Consider the following 13,770-nt stretch of genomic DNA (forward strand, 5'->3'; position numbering starts at 1 on the left):
ATATTTTCAAACAACTGCAAGTGAACATTCCGTTTGCCGAAGCATTGGAGCAAATGCCTAAGTATGCAAAATTCATGAAAGACATACTTACAAAAAAGCGGAGGTACACGGAACCGGAGACCATTGTCCTAGATGCGAGCTGTAGTGCAATCATTCAAAGGACGCTTCCAAAAAAAGAGGTTGACCCGGGCCGAGTCACTTTGCCGGTTAAAATTGGTGATGTCTATGTCGGGAAATGACTAATTGATTTGGGGTCAAGCATTAATCTTATACCATTGTCTATTGTGAAGAGGCTTGGCAACATTGAAATTAAGTCCATCCGGATGACTTTGCAATTGGCCGATAAGTCGACTACCCATCCTCATGGCGTAGCCCAAGATGTTTTGGTTAAAGTCGACAAATTCTTTTTCCCGGTCGATTTCGTTGTGATTGATATGGAAGAGGATGATGATGCTCCGCTCATTCTTGGCCGACGTTCATGAAAACCGCACGCATGATGATTGACGTTACGACAGTTTGATGAAAGTAAGGGTCCAAAATGAAGAAGTTACATTTGATTTATTCAAAGCAATGAAGCATTCAAATGATAGACGTGATAGTTTTCAAATTGATGCGACTGAAGAGGCAACCTTTGAAGTTTCTAAGCATATTCATGAGATATCTCCTATGGAGTTAGCTCTTGATGACTCCTTTGAAGTTTTCACCGTTGAAGAAGAGCAAGCTCTTGATGAATGCTTAAGGGAACTTGATAGTTTAAACGAACTACAATTGTGGGAAGTTGAGGAGGAAGACTTGAAGAAGGAGGTTAATGAAGAAAAATCGCCTATTGAATTGAAAATGTTACCTTCTACTTTGAAGTATGCATTCCTCGACGATACCGAAGCAAAGCCGGTTATCATAAGCAATCTTTTGACAAAAGATGAAGAAGCCCGTTTGATCAAAGTGTTGAAAAAGAATCAAGAAGCCATGGGTTGGACTCTTTCCGATCTCAAGGGAATTAGTCCTTCCTATTGCATGCACAAGATCTTAATGGAAGAGGATTTTAAGCCGGTAGCTCAAACACAACGCCGCTTAAATCCTACTATGAAGGAAGTTGTTAGGAAGGAAGTTGTTAAGTTGTTGGATGCGGGAATGATCTACCCGATTTCGGATAGCCCATGGGTTAGTCCTGTGCATGTGGTTCCGAAGAAAGGTGGCATTACCGTAATTCAAAATGAAAAGGATGAATTGATCCCGACCAAAGTTGAAACGGGGTGGCGTATGTGTATTGATTATAGGCGGTTGAATACCGCAACTCGAAAAGACCACTTTCCACTCCCGTTCATGGATCAAATTCTAGAAAGACTTTCGGGGCAACAATACTATTGTTTCTTAGATGGCTATTCTGGGTATAACCAAATTGCGGTTGACCCGGCCGATCATGAAAAGATGGCTTTCACATGTCCTTTTCGAATTTTCGCATACCGTAAAATGCCTTGTGGGTTGTGCAATGCACCGACGACTTTCCAAAGATGTGTGCAAGCTATTTTTGCCGACCTTATCGAGAAAACAATGGAAGTCTTTATGGATGACTTCTCAGTATTTGGTGGTTCCTTTAGTCTATGCTTGGCAAACTTGGAAACGGTGCTTGAAAGATATGTGAAGACAAACCTTGTGCTTAATTGGGAGAAGTGCCACTTCATGGTGACTGAGGGGATCGTGCTTGGGCATAAAGTCTCTTCAAGAGGGCTTGAAGTTGATCGTGCTAAAGTTGAAGTGATTGAAAAGTTACCTCCTCCGGTGAATGTGAAGGGAATCCGAAGCTTTCTGGGGCATGCCGGCTTCTATCGGCGCTTTATCAAAGACTTCTCAAAGGTAGCTAAGCCTTTGAGTAACTTGCTAGCTAAGGATCAGGTATTTCTTTTAACTGATGAATGTTTGCAAGCTTTTGAGATTTTAAAGGAAAAATTGGTTACCGCTCCAATTATAGTCGCTCCAAATTGGAATTTAAATTTTGAGCTCATGTGTGATGCGAGCGACTATGCAATCGGAGCGGTATTAGGCCAAAGAAAAGAGAAAAATTTTCATGCGATACATTACGCAAGTAAAGTTCTTAATGAGGCTCAAATTAACTATGCCACCACTGAAAAAGAATTACTTGCGATAATGTATGCGCTTGAAAAGTTTAGGTCTTATCTTATAGGATCCAAAGTCGTAGTGTATACCGACCACTCGGCGATTAAATATTTGCTCACCAAACCGGATTCGAAGCAAAGGCTCATCCGTTGGATCCTCTTGTTGCAAGAATTTGATGTTGAAATCAAAGACAAGAAAGGATCGGAAAATTTGGTGGCGGATCATTTATCTCGCTTAGTTAATGTGGAGGTTACCGCTTCAGAGAAGGAAATCCGGGAAGAGTTTCCTGATGAAAAACTTTTCAAAATTCAAGTTAGGCCGTGGTTTGCAGACTTTGCGAACCACAAGGCTAGTGGTTTTGTGCCTCCCGACCTAACTTTGAACCAAAAAAGGAAGTTTCTTTCGGATGCCAAGTACTACGTATGGGATGACCCATATTTGTTTAAGTTGGGTGGTGATAACCTTTTGAGAAGGTGTGTTACCGGCGATGAGGCGCAGAGCATCCTTTGGCATTGTCACAACTCGCCTTACGGCGGACACTATAATGGGGTAAGAACGGCCACCAAAGTCCTTCAGTCAGGATTTTATTGGCCCACTATTTTCAAAGACGCACATGCCCATGCGTAAAGTTGTGATAGTTGCCAGAGAAGCGATGGGATTGGTAAGAGAGACGAGATGCCTCTCTAAAACATCCAAGAGGTTGAAGTCTTTGATTGTTGGGGTATTGATTTTGTAGGACCATTCCCACCCTCTTATGGTAACGAGTATATGCTTGTAGCAGTTGATTACGTCTCTAAGTGGGTTGAGGCGATTGCCTCACCTCGGGCGGATACGAAAACGGTAATAAATTTTTTGAAGCAAAACATATTTTCCCGTTTCGGAACCCCCCGAGTGTTGATTAGTGACGAAGGGTCACACTTTTGTAATGCACCGTTAGAAAACGTCTTAAAACATTACGGTGTATCGCATAGAGTGACAACTCCGTATCACCCACAAGCTAATGGGCAAGCCGAGGTCTCTAATCGTGAGATTAAGAGAATTCTTGAGAAAACTGTGTCAAATTTGAAAAAAGAGTGGTCACAAAAATTGGATGAAGCGTTATGGGCATACCGTACCGCTTTCAAAGCTCCAATTGGGCTAACTCCTTTTCAATTGGTGTTTGGTAAAACTTGTCATTTGCCGGTTGAATTGGAGCACAAAGCATTGTGGCAAATTTACCGAGATAACCCACTTTTTCGAAGAAATTCCCAAAATAACCCAGTTTTCAAAAAAATTCCCAATCTACCCCACTTTTTGGAGGAGGCGCCAATTGGATTGGCTAGGGCACCTGCCCTAGCCAATCCAATTGGCGCCTATGTGTAATTTTTAAGAGGGGGCGCCAATCCAATTGGCGCCTCCCTTAAAAAAGCCTCAAATGAAAAAACCTCCAACATGAAAGTTGTAGATCTTTTCAAGACAATGAATTTGGATATAACTTTTGCAACATTTGGAGTTTTTATGAGAAAGTTATGGGCAGTTGAAGTTGGACTTCTGAGTTTTTTAACTATTATCTGACCTATAATGTATTGCATTATTGCATGTGTTTATTTTAGGAATATGAATTTTTGTCCAACATAACATTTGAAGTAGACAACTCAAATTTTCCAATGCAATTGGTCCCACCTCAAAATAATTAAAAATGAGTGAGTTAGGTCCCTGCGAACTTCACCCAAAATTAGGGTTTCTGTCAAAATGCCCTATAATGTTTTGAAATGAATGATGAGCTTCCAAGTTTCAAATGGATTTTTGATGAACATGAAAGTTGTTCATATGGCGACTGTTGTTAAAACTTGAATTGAGGCGCCAATTGGATTGGCTAGGGCAGGTGCCCTAGGCTAGGGCAGGTGCCCTAGGCTAGGGTAGGTGCCCTAGCCAATCCAATTGGCGCCTATGTGTATGTTTTAGAAGGAGGCGCCAACTCAATTGGCGAGTCCCTCATAAAATGCCTTTTTTGTCTTATAAATAGATGCGTTGTGTGACCTATTGTTCCACAACTCATATAATCATTTGGCTATCATGTTTGGTGTTCGTCGCCGATACGGTAAGGTGATTTATGCGAGAGACAAACCTCAATTGCTGATGCTGCTTTGGAACATCACCACGTTAGATCAACTGAAGAGGGAGCTGGTTCGATGGTTAGACGGGAAAATACCAGAAGGGGAAAAATCAGAAGTATTGAGAGACTTGACAGTATCTTTGGTTGGGTGCGAATGAAGACTGATAAGGATGCTAGGGAAATGATGTTTGGTCGAGACGACATTAATTTGATTGTTGTAATCAGTTAGAATTATTTATGTTTTCAGATGTTTTGTACTGATGTTGGTTATGAAACTCGTTGTAACAAGAACTTAATGATATATATTGATTGATTGTTACAGAAATACAATGTTACAAAAAGCATAAGATCAAGATAAAATGTTACAAAAAGCTTAAGGTCTAGATAAAATGTTACAAAAATCTTAAGATCTAGATGATGCTCCTTGATTGGGACAGTTGTTTTTGTTGTGTCCTGGTTGACGACAGATACTACATAATCTTATCATTTTATCTGTGGAATCCATCTCTGTTCTGATACGTGTGCTGTTTGGCCTTCCTTTCTTCTTTCTACGCATCTCTTCATTGTGCCAAACAATATCTCCTTCATATGGAGGCCAGTAATCCTCCATTGGTAGTACTGAAAAGCTTTGACTATATACATTCATGATGGTGTTGGCCTTGTACACATCAGATAAATGGGTGTAAGCGTCTTGACGAGTATAAGCGCATGCTGCAATGACATGGGAGCAAGGTATGCGGAAGGCCTGAAATTTTCCACAATCGCACCAACTTCTGTGTAGTTTAACCGCGTAGGCTAAATTTGGTCTCCCCTCGCTGTTGCCCATTGTTTCCTGGACGCTGAAATTTTGTCTTTGACGGTCAAACACTGTTACAGTGTGTGTCGTAGCTTTGATGCTCTCCTCTTTCATGACCTTCATGCAACACTCACTGAATACTTGTCCAGACATTAACACTGCACTCCATCTTTCACCTCTGGTTGCGAACATAGAAGCCAACCTATAATAGGTTGATCTTACCAAGGCGGTTATCGGCAGGTTTCGAATTCCTTTGAAAACCCCGTTCATGCATTCCACAATGTTTGTTGTCATGTGGCCCCATCGACAACCACCGTCAAATGCTCTTGTCCACTGCTCTACTGGGATGTTATTTATCCATCTCCCCGCGTCTTCATTAGACAGACGAATCTCATCACGATAATATTGAAAAGACGGTTGAGTTAAAGCATACCCAACATTCACCACCTTCTTGCGAAGATTCTTATCTTTTATAGCACGCATGAAGTTTTGTGCAATGTGTCTGATACAGTAGACATGTGTAGAAGGAGGATCATGCCATCCATTGTCATGGTTGTTGTAGGCACTTTCAATGGCAGCATGTCTATCAGAAATCAAACATAGATTGGCTTGTGGAGCGACATGCGTTCTGAGATGTCGAAGAAAGAAACCCCATCCACCAGCCGTTTCACCTTCAACAAGAGCAAAGGCAATGGGAAATACATTGTTGTTACCGTCTTGTGCAACTGCCATGAGCAAAGTACCCTTGTATTTTCCGTATAACCAAGTGCCATCAATTTGCAGGAGAGGTTTGCAGAAAGCGAAACCTTTGATGCACGGGTCAAATGCCCAAAAAAGACGGTGAAATATTCTATTACCTGTAGCACAGGTTCCGTCTGGCATCATTGCTGGCACTGTCTCCAGAATTGCCACAGTTCCTGGGACATAAGTTTTTAGTGCCCATAAAAACCGTCGTAATTCCTTGAATGAGTCCTCCCAGTTGCCGAAAACCTGCTCAACAGCCTTTGTCCTCGCAATCCATGCTTTCTTGTAAGATGGAGTATAATTATATGTTGTTCGGATATGGGATATAATTATACTCACCTTCACTGATGGGTCTTTATTTACCAATGGCAGAATGTCTTGACATATCAAAGTTGTGCTCAGTTTACGGTGATCTTGTTCAACGTTAGTTGCAATGCAACTGTGTGGTGGGTCTATTGAGGCGATCTCCCAAGAGTCATTTTTCTTCTTGTAAGATGCAGCCAAACGAAACTTACAAAGCATGTTACGACATTCGATAACATACCTTCTAGAGTCATTGCGTTTCACTGTAAAGTCAGCAAAGTTGTTCATATGGTATTTTTTTATTGCCAAGACACATTCCTCTTTGGTACGAAACATGTCTCCCACCTTTAATTCGCCTACTGGTCTCGGATACGGATTATAGAAATCATCGTGAAGATCCATATTTGTCATATGTTGAGGAGGATTGTAGGCATGAGTAGGAGGTATTGGTGGTGGTTGAGCCTCATCTTCATCGTCGTTGTTCAGGATGTGATCAACCTGTACCTCAGTCTCCTCTTCTTCTTCATCAACAACGTCGACCTCTACTTCGGCTTCTGGGTTGAGTTCATCTGACCATTGTGCATCATCTGCAGCATCTTCACCAGCTGGATCCTGATCGGTTAGTTGAGACTGTTGAGACGGTATACATGGTTGTATAGTAATGTACAACTCGATACAATCCATGCCTGAATGTTCATGACTAAGAAACATGCTTTCAACATCTTCATCGTCTCGTATCTTTAGGGGGAAAAACTTGCATTGACCATTCTCAAAAAATATAGGATTCTGATATGTCATCTTTGACACAATACCTAATGCTATAAAGGATTGTATTCTTTTTTTGAAATGCAAAAAGGTTGCATTTCTCTTCATTGTCACTCTAATGGTATCAGTGTTTCTAAAACAAAAACCATGAAGCTCAGACTCAAAAGTTTCACCGTTGCAGTGAACGTTGATACTGTATAATGATGAAGATGACATTTTGGAGATAAAAAGTATTTTGCAAGTGCAGATGAATGTGAGTGAAGATGAAAAGTATTTTGCAGATGATAAGTATTAATGTGAGTGAACATGAATGTGAGTGAAGATGAAAAGTATTTTGGAGATGAAAAGTATTTTGCAAGTGCAGATGAATGTGATAGTAAGACACTTAAATAGATGGTATCAGTGTCTCACATTGAAGCTACTCTGAGATACTGTGTCAAGCATGCAAGTAATTTCAGAGATGAGGTGTCTGTCATGCAATACAGTGTGAGTTGATGTGTCAAGCATGCTAGCTAGTCATGAGTTGATGTGTCTGTCATGCAAGACAGTGTGAGTTGATGTGTCAAGCATGCTAGCTAGTCAAGACATAAGTGAGTATTCAGCATGCAGGATACTAGAGAGCCACGTGTCTGAGATGATGTGTCAATCCTGCAAGACAGTGTGACTTGATGTGTCAACCAGGCAAGCTATCAAGAAGGTAGTCATCAGCATGCAGGAGACAAGACAGACACGTGTCGGACACCTAAGATGGTCAGAGATGATGTGTCAAGCATGCTAGCTAGTCAAGACAGAAGTGAGTATTCAGCATGCAGGATACTAGAGAGCCACGTGTCTGAGATGATGTGTCAATCCTGCAAGATAGTGTGACTTGATGTGTCAACCAGGCAAGCTATCAAGAAGGTAGTCATCAGCATGCAGGAGACAAGACAGACACGTGTCGGACACCTAAGATGGTCAGAGATGATGTGTCAAGCATGCTAGCTAGTCAAGACAGAAGTGAGTATTCATCATGCAGGATACTAGAGAGCCACGTGTCTGAGATGATGTGTCAATCCTGCAAGACAGTGTGACTTGATGTGTCAACCAGGCAAGCTATCAAGAAGGTAGTCATCAGCATGCAGGAGACAAGACAGACACGTGTCGGACACCTAAGATGGTCAGAGATGATGTGTCAAGCATGCTAGCTAGTCAAGACAGAAGTGAGTATTCAGCATGCAGGATACTAGAGAGCCATGTGTCTGAGATGATGTGTCAATCCTGCAAGACAGTGTGACTTGATGTGTCAACCAGGCAAGCTATCAAGAAGGTAGTCATCAGCATGCAGGAGACAAGACAGACACGTGTCGGACACCTAAGATGGTCAGAGATGATGTGTCAATCATGCAAGCCATCCATAAGTGAGTTGTTCAGCATGCAGGAGACAATAATGCCACGTGTCAGACATGCAGAAGGTGGCGCCAATTGGTTTGGCGCCTACCTTTAAGGCTTGTACATGGTCGCCAATTTGAATGGCGCCCCCATGGAGTCAGTCCTCGAAACCAAGCATTCAGAACTAGCCTTGCATACATGTACCCTATGGTGTCGCCAATTTGAATGGCGCCCCCTCTTTAATATTGTACATGGTCGCCAAATGAGGTGGAGACACCATGCAAACACAATTTTTTATGCACTCCTCCATTTGCCTATAAATTCATCCACTCCTTCAACAATTCTTCCACACCAACATTCTCACTACTTCATCTACATTTCTCACTACTTCATCTACATTACTTCTTTTACAATTTCATCTTCAACAAAATCTTCCATTTTCATCTACACCAACTCCCCAACAATATGTCTTTACTCACAATGGGCGAAGCACACAGAGGAACAGTTGCAAACATCGCGACATACGTAAGTTTTTTCTTATACTTATTTTTTATGTTTCATCTCCACCAACCCCATTTTATTTTGAAATACCGACTTAGTCAGGTGTTACATTATTTCTATTATAGGATGTCTCAAGGTTTCGAACTCGAGTCCACGAATTTGTCCCAATGGACCCGATGATTCAACCTTATGTTGAACTCGCCGGTTTTGGTCACATTAGCAAAATTATGTCTTGGTCTATAGATAACAAGTTCATTCTAGCCTTATACGAAAGATGGAGGCCAGAGACACACACATTTTGGTTTCCAACCGGTGAGTGTACCGTGACGTTAGAAGACGTCTACATGCTTTTAGGATTACGAATTGAAGGCAAAGCTGTTAATGGTAAGACCAACTATGCAAATTCAATTTGCATGGAGCTTTTAAACACTGATTTGTTAGATGATAATGCTAGGGGACAAGGTATACTACTCTCACGCCTAAAGTCATATTATAATAGTTTTTATTTAGATGAGCATTCTACCGAAGATGCTCGAATCATCAAAACTAGGTGTTACATTATGTTGTTACTAGGATCCTTTTTATTTCCCGAAGGTAGTGGTTCTAGCATGCATATTATGTACTTACCTTTACTTAGACATATAGATAGAATAGGTAGTTATAGTTGGGGATCCGCATGTCTAGCTTATCTCTATAGTTCGTTGTGCAAAAACTCTCACAAAGACACTTCTACATTTTCTGGATGTGCTGTTTTGCTACAAGCATGGGGATGGTCAAGACTACCGTCTCTAGCACCGGTCAATAACAACCCCTTCACTTTTCCATATGCAAAAAAGTAAGTTGTTTAAATTGCTATATCTTTACTTCCTTCCTTACAGTTTATTACCCATAACTAATTTATTTTAACTTTTTGGTGTAGATGGTCGGCACGCGGTATGAATTACAGCAGATGTCCGAGACACTGTATTACTCAATATCGCAACCTGTTGGATCACCTTCGACCGGCAGACGTAAGCAAAATAATTTCATTATTTCTTCATATTATGTTGACTTTTTCTACATTCATTTAAATCCTATCGTCTTTAACATTTCAGTTCATTTGGCGTCCATACCTTAATATGGATCATGAGCATCAGATCAACCCTGAAGACGCAGCCGTATGGACAACATGCACACCGATAATACGGTTCACAACAGTGGAGATGCACAACACCGATCGTGTGAAGCTGCAGTTTGGTATGGTCCCGAATATCCCAGATCCCCCAGCTAGCCTAGGAGAATGGCATATGCGTAAAGTGAACGACCAATGGAACTACAACCCTTGGCAAACCTTCGCAAGATCAGAGTGTCGCAAGTGGAAGCACCGTCATGACCATGTCTTAACTGACGCAGTCATGCCAAATGAGGTAAAACCAAGTCATACTTATATGGCTTGGTATAGATCAGTTGGATTTCAATTCATCGCCGATGATATGTACCTCTACGACCCACGCCAGACAAGTTACACACAAGAAGGATCAACATCTAACCCCCAACAACATTCTCAGCCCGGTTACTCACAACCACCTATCCGTCAAACTTTCCGTTCCACAAACACACAAACATACAACCAAAACATGCCATTCACCCAACCCCAAAACCAAGAACATCCCCCATACCACCACCAACAAATGGACCATCAACCTTCGACCGAACATCGCTTCGCACCCACACCATCACCCTACCAAAGTCGCCTTAGCCAAAACACTAACCGCCCCTCCTCCTACCGTAGCCAAGAACCCCAAACATCACAATACCAAAACATCCCACAACCATACCCTTTCCAAACACCCCAACAACCTTTCCAACTGTTCCTAGACCCATCATTCACACCCATGTCTCCCTTCAACCGTCCCGGTCGCCCATCCATGAGTCAACCACACCCCAACTTCTCTGGCATGGGTCATGAGCTCAGCTACGCCGGTACACCATCATTGAATACTGAAGACTATGCTGAGTTGGCTGAATACCTCAATGGATCTTCTCCTGTAGGAGGTAATGACGCTCCTGGACCATCAGATGAACAAACACCGGTGCAGAATCGTCAACGTGGGTTAGGGCCAAGGGTTAGGGTAGCTAGGGGATGTGGGACCGGAGGTCGGTTAGGTGATCCCGGTCATCACCATTAGGATTCTTTGTGTAAAATCCAAATTTTATTAATATCAATTCGTATTATGTCAAATTTATCTTTGTGTAAACTCCAAACATTAGGTTTCTTTCATAATTCTAAAATAAACACATATCATAATACAAAACATTATAGGTCAGAAACCCTAATTCAAGGACTTGTTATTGTTATGTTGAAGGGCTTGAATTTGGTCCCTTTTGGCAAAATTCACCTACACATGTTTTGACAGAAACCCTAATTTTGGGTCAAGTTCGCAAGGACCTACCTCACTCATTTTTAATTATTTTGAGGTGGGACCAAGTGCATTGGAAAATTTAAGATGTCTACTTCACTTGTTATGTTGGACAAAAATTCATAACTCTAACACAAACACATGCAATAATACAAAACATTATAGGTCAGATAACAGATAAAATGCCAAAGAGTCCAAGTTCAGGTGCCTATACCTTTCTCATAAAAATTGAAAATGATGCAAAACTTTAGTCCAAATTCATTATCTTGAAAAGATATACAACTTTTATGTTGAAGGTTTTGTCATTTGAGGCTTTTATCATTCAAACTAAAGGGCTTGAAGTTGGTCCCTTTTGGCAAAATTCACATACACTTGTTTTGACATAAACCCTAATTTTGGGTCAAGTTCGCAAAGACCTAACTCACTCATTTTTAATTATTTTGAGGTGGGACCAAGTGCATTGGAAAATTTAAGATGTCTACTTCAAATGTTATGTTGGACAAAAATTCATATTCCTAAAAGAAACACATGCAATAATACAAAACATTATCGGTCAGATAACAGTTCAAAAACTCAGAAGTCCAACTTCAACTACCCATAACTTTCTCATAAAAAATCCAAATGATGCAAAATTTATATCCAAATTCATTATCTTGAAAAGATCTACAACTTTAATGTTGGAAGTTTTTTCATTTGAGGCTTTTTTAAGGGAGGCGCCAATTGGATTGGCGCCCCCTCTTAAAAATTACACATAGGCGCCAATTGGATTGGCTAGGGCAGGTGCCCTAGCCAATCCAATTGGCGCCTCCTTGCAATTTTTAAGAGGGGGCGCCAATCCAATTGGCGCCTCCTCCTAAAAGTGGGGTAGATTGGGAATTTTTTTGAAAACTGGGTTATTTTGGGAATTTCTTCGAAAAAGTGGGTTATCTCGGTAAATTTGCCAAGCATTGTGGGCCCTGAAATTATTAAATTTTGATAAGGATTTGGCCGGTGAGAAAAGGAAGGTGCAACTGCTTGAGTTGGAAGAGATGCGCAATGCCGCATATCACTCGAGTTGGTTGTATAAAGAAAAGGTAAAAAAATATCATGACAAAAAGCTTCGCAAGAAGGAATTTGTGCCCGGATAGTTGGTCCTATTGTTCAATTCCAGGTTGAAGCTATTCCCCGGAAAATTGAAATCAAAATGGTCCGGGCCATTTCGGGTCAAAGAAGTCAAGGAATATGGAGCTATTGTCATTGAGGACATGGAAAAGAAGGAGAGTTGGACCGTTAATGGCCAACGATTGAAGGTTTATCTCGGCGGTCATGTGGATCACGGGAGCTGTGCTATTTCCTTGGATGCTCCTCTGTGAGCATCGAACCGTCGAGCTTATCCGACGTTAAACAAGCGCTTGTTGGGAGGCACCCCAACATTGTAAGTATTTACAGTTTTTTTTATGTTGTATTGGTGTCCCATTTGAAAAACCTTGTTGATATGTGCTTGGAATGCTGTTTTGAAAAAGCAAATGCTGTCATGCTCGCTAGCTGCTCGCTAGGCGAAGGCAGTAGCGAGCTGATTCGCTAGCTGCTCGCTAGGCGAAGCAGCAGCGAACGCTGCGTGGCAGAACTCATTTAATTCTCAGCAGGCCACTCTTTTGGGCCCATAACCATTTTTAAAGTGTTGCACTCACGAACTCTGAACTCACACTCACAAACACTCTCTCACATTTCATCTAACAACTCTAAACCTTGGCATTGCATTGCATCCCTAACCTCCTGTGCATTTTAAATTCAACAGATCTCAAATCAGGTTTGCCCCTTCTTCATTACTTTCTGTTTCCAATTGCTTGAAATTTTTGAACATAAGACATTTAGGGTGAAGTTGGTGGTGTGGGAATCTTTAGGTTTTGCATGTGGGTTTAGAATTGCATGTATCCTAGAACGATTCTTTGCATGATAAATCATTTTGTTTCTGAAATGGATACTATTAGACTTAGGTTTTTCTGGAAATTGGTTGTTAAACATTGCAGAACCCAAAACCCGTAAGATTCGCTAGCATCTCACTAGGCGAATCAGTGGCGAGCATTCGCTTCCACTTCGCTAGGCGAACCTGTAGCGAATCTTCGCTAGGTCCTCGCTAGGCGAAGCAGCAGCGACCATGACAGTAGTTGGAATTCTGTTTTGCTTTCTAATCTGTTTTGTGTTTGTGTTGTTTCTTATCTATGTCTTTGCAGATGGCATCCAAGTCCAGCATTTCTACAAAGAGAAAGGTCGGGAGCACTTCCCGTACCGTGCCCATACAGTTCGACACCGACAAATTTGTCAGGCCAAAGCAAGCGGCTAGATATGTGGCTTTGGAGAAGAGAAAGATTTTGCCGGAAAAAAGGTTCATAATCAACCCTGAAGGCACCTACCGTACATTTGCCGGGTTGATTCATAGCAAAAAGTGGGACCGGTTGATATCTCCCCTTGAGCATTATGACATCGAAACAGTGCGTGAGTTCTACGCGAACGCACTACCGAACGATGACGAGCCATTCACATGTTCGACTAGAGTCTCCGGCCATACTGTTGCTTTCGATCGGGACACAATTAACCGTGTCTTGGGTGAACCGCTCCATCTGGGGGCAAATGAGAGAGACACTTACCATAGGGATTTGAGGCTTCACCGGGATACTGATTCAATTTCTGCTGCCCTGCTTTTT

At 41.6% G+C, this 13,770-nt stretch overlaps 1 protein-coding gene across 2 annotated transcripts; it reads left to right on the forward strand.

The window, feature by feature from the left end:
* Positions 1 to 8,506: 8,506 nt before the first annotated feature.
* LOC127121544 (protein MAIN-LIKE 2-like) lies at positions 8,507 to 10,930 on the forward strand. 2 transcript variants are annotated; one of them, XM_051052015.1, is made up of 2 exons: positions 8,507 to 8,711; positions 8,813 to 10,930. In XM_051052015.1, the coding sequence occupies exon 2, from the start codon at positions 9,806 to 9,808 to the stop codon at positions 10,853 to 10,855; it is 1,050 nt and encodes a 349-aa protein (XP_050907972.1). In that variant the 5' UTR covers positions 8,507 to 8,711; positions 8,813 to 9,805; the 3' UTR covers positions 10,856 to 10,930. Both variants share the same exon structure in this region, with proteins under 2 accessions (XP_050907972.1, XP_050907973.1).
* The last annotated feature ends 2,840 nt before the right edge of the window (positions 10,931 to 13,770 follow it).

The sequence above is a fragment of the Lathyrus oleraceus genome, chromosome 2, assembly GCF_024323335.1.
Source record: "Lathyrus oleraceus cultivar Zhongwan6 chromosome 2, CAAS_Psat_ZW6_1.0, whole genome shotgun sequence".
Taxonomy (NCBI): Eukaryota; Viridiplantae; Streptophyta; class Magnoliopsida; order Fabales; family Fabaceae; genus Lathyrus; species Lathyrus oleraceus.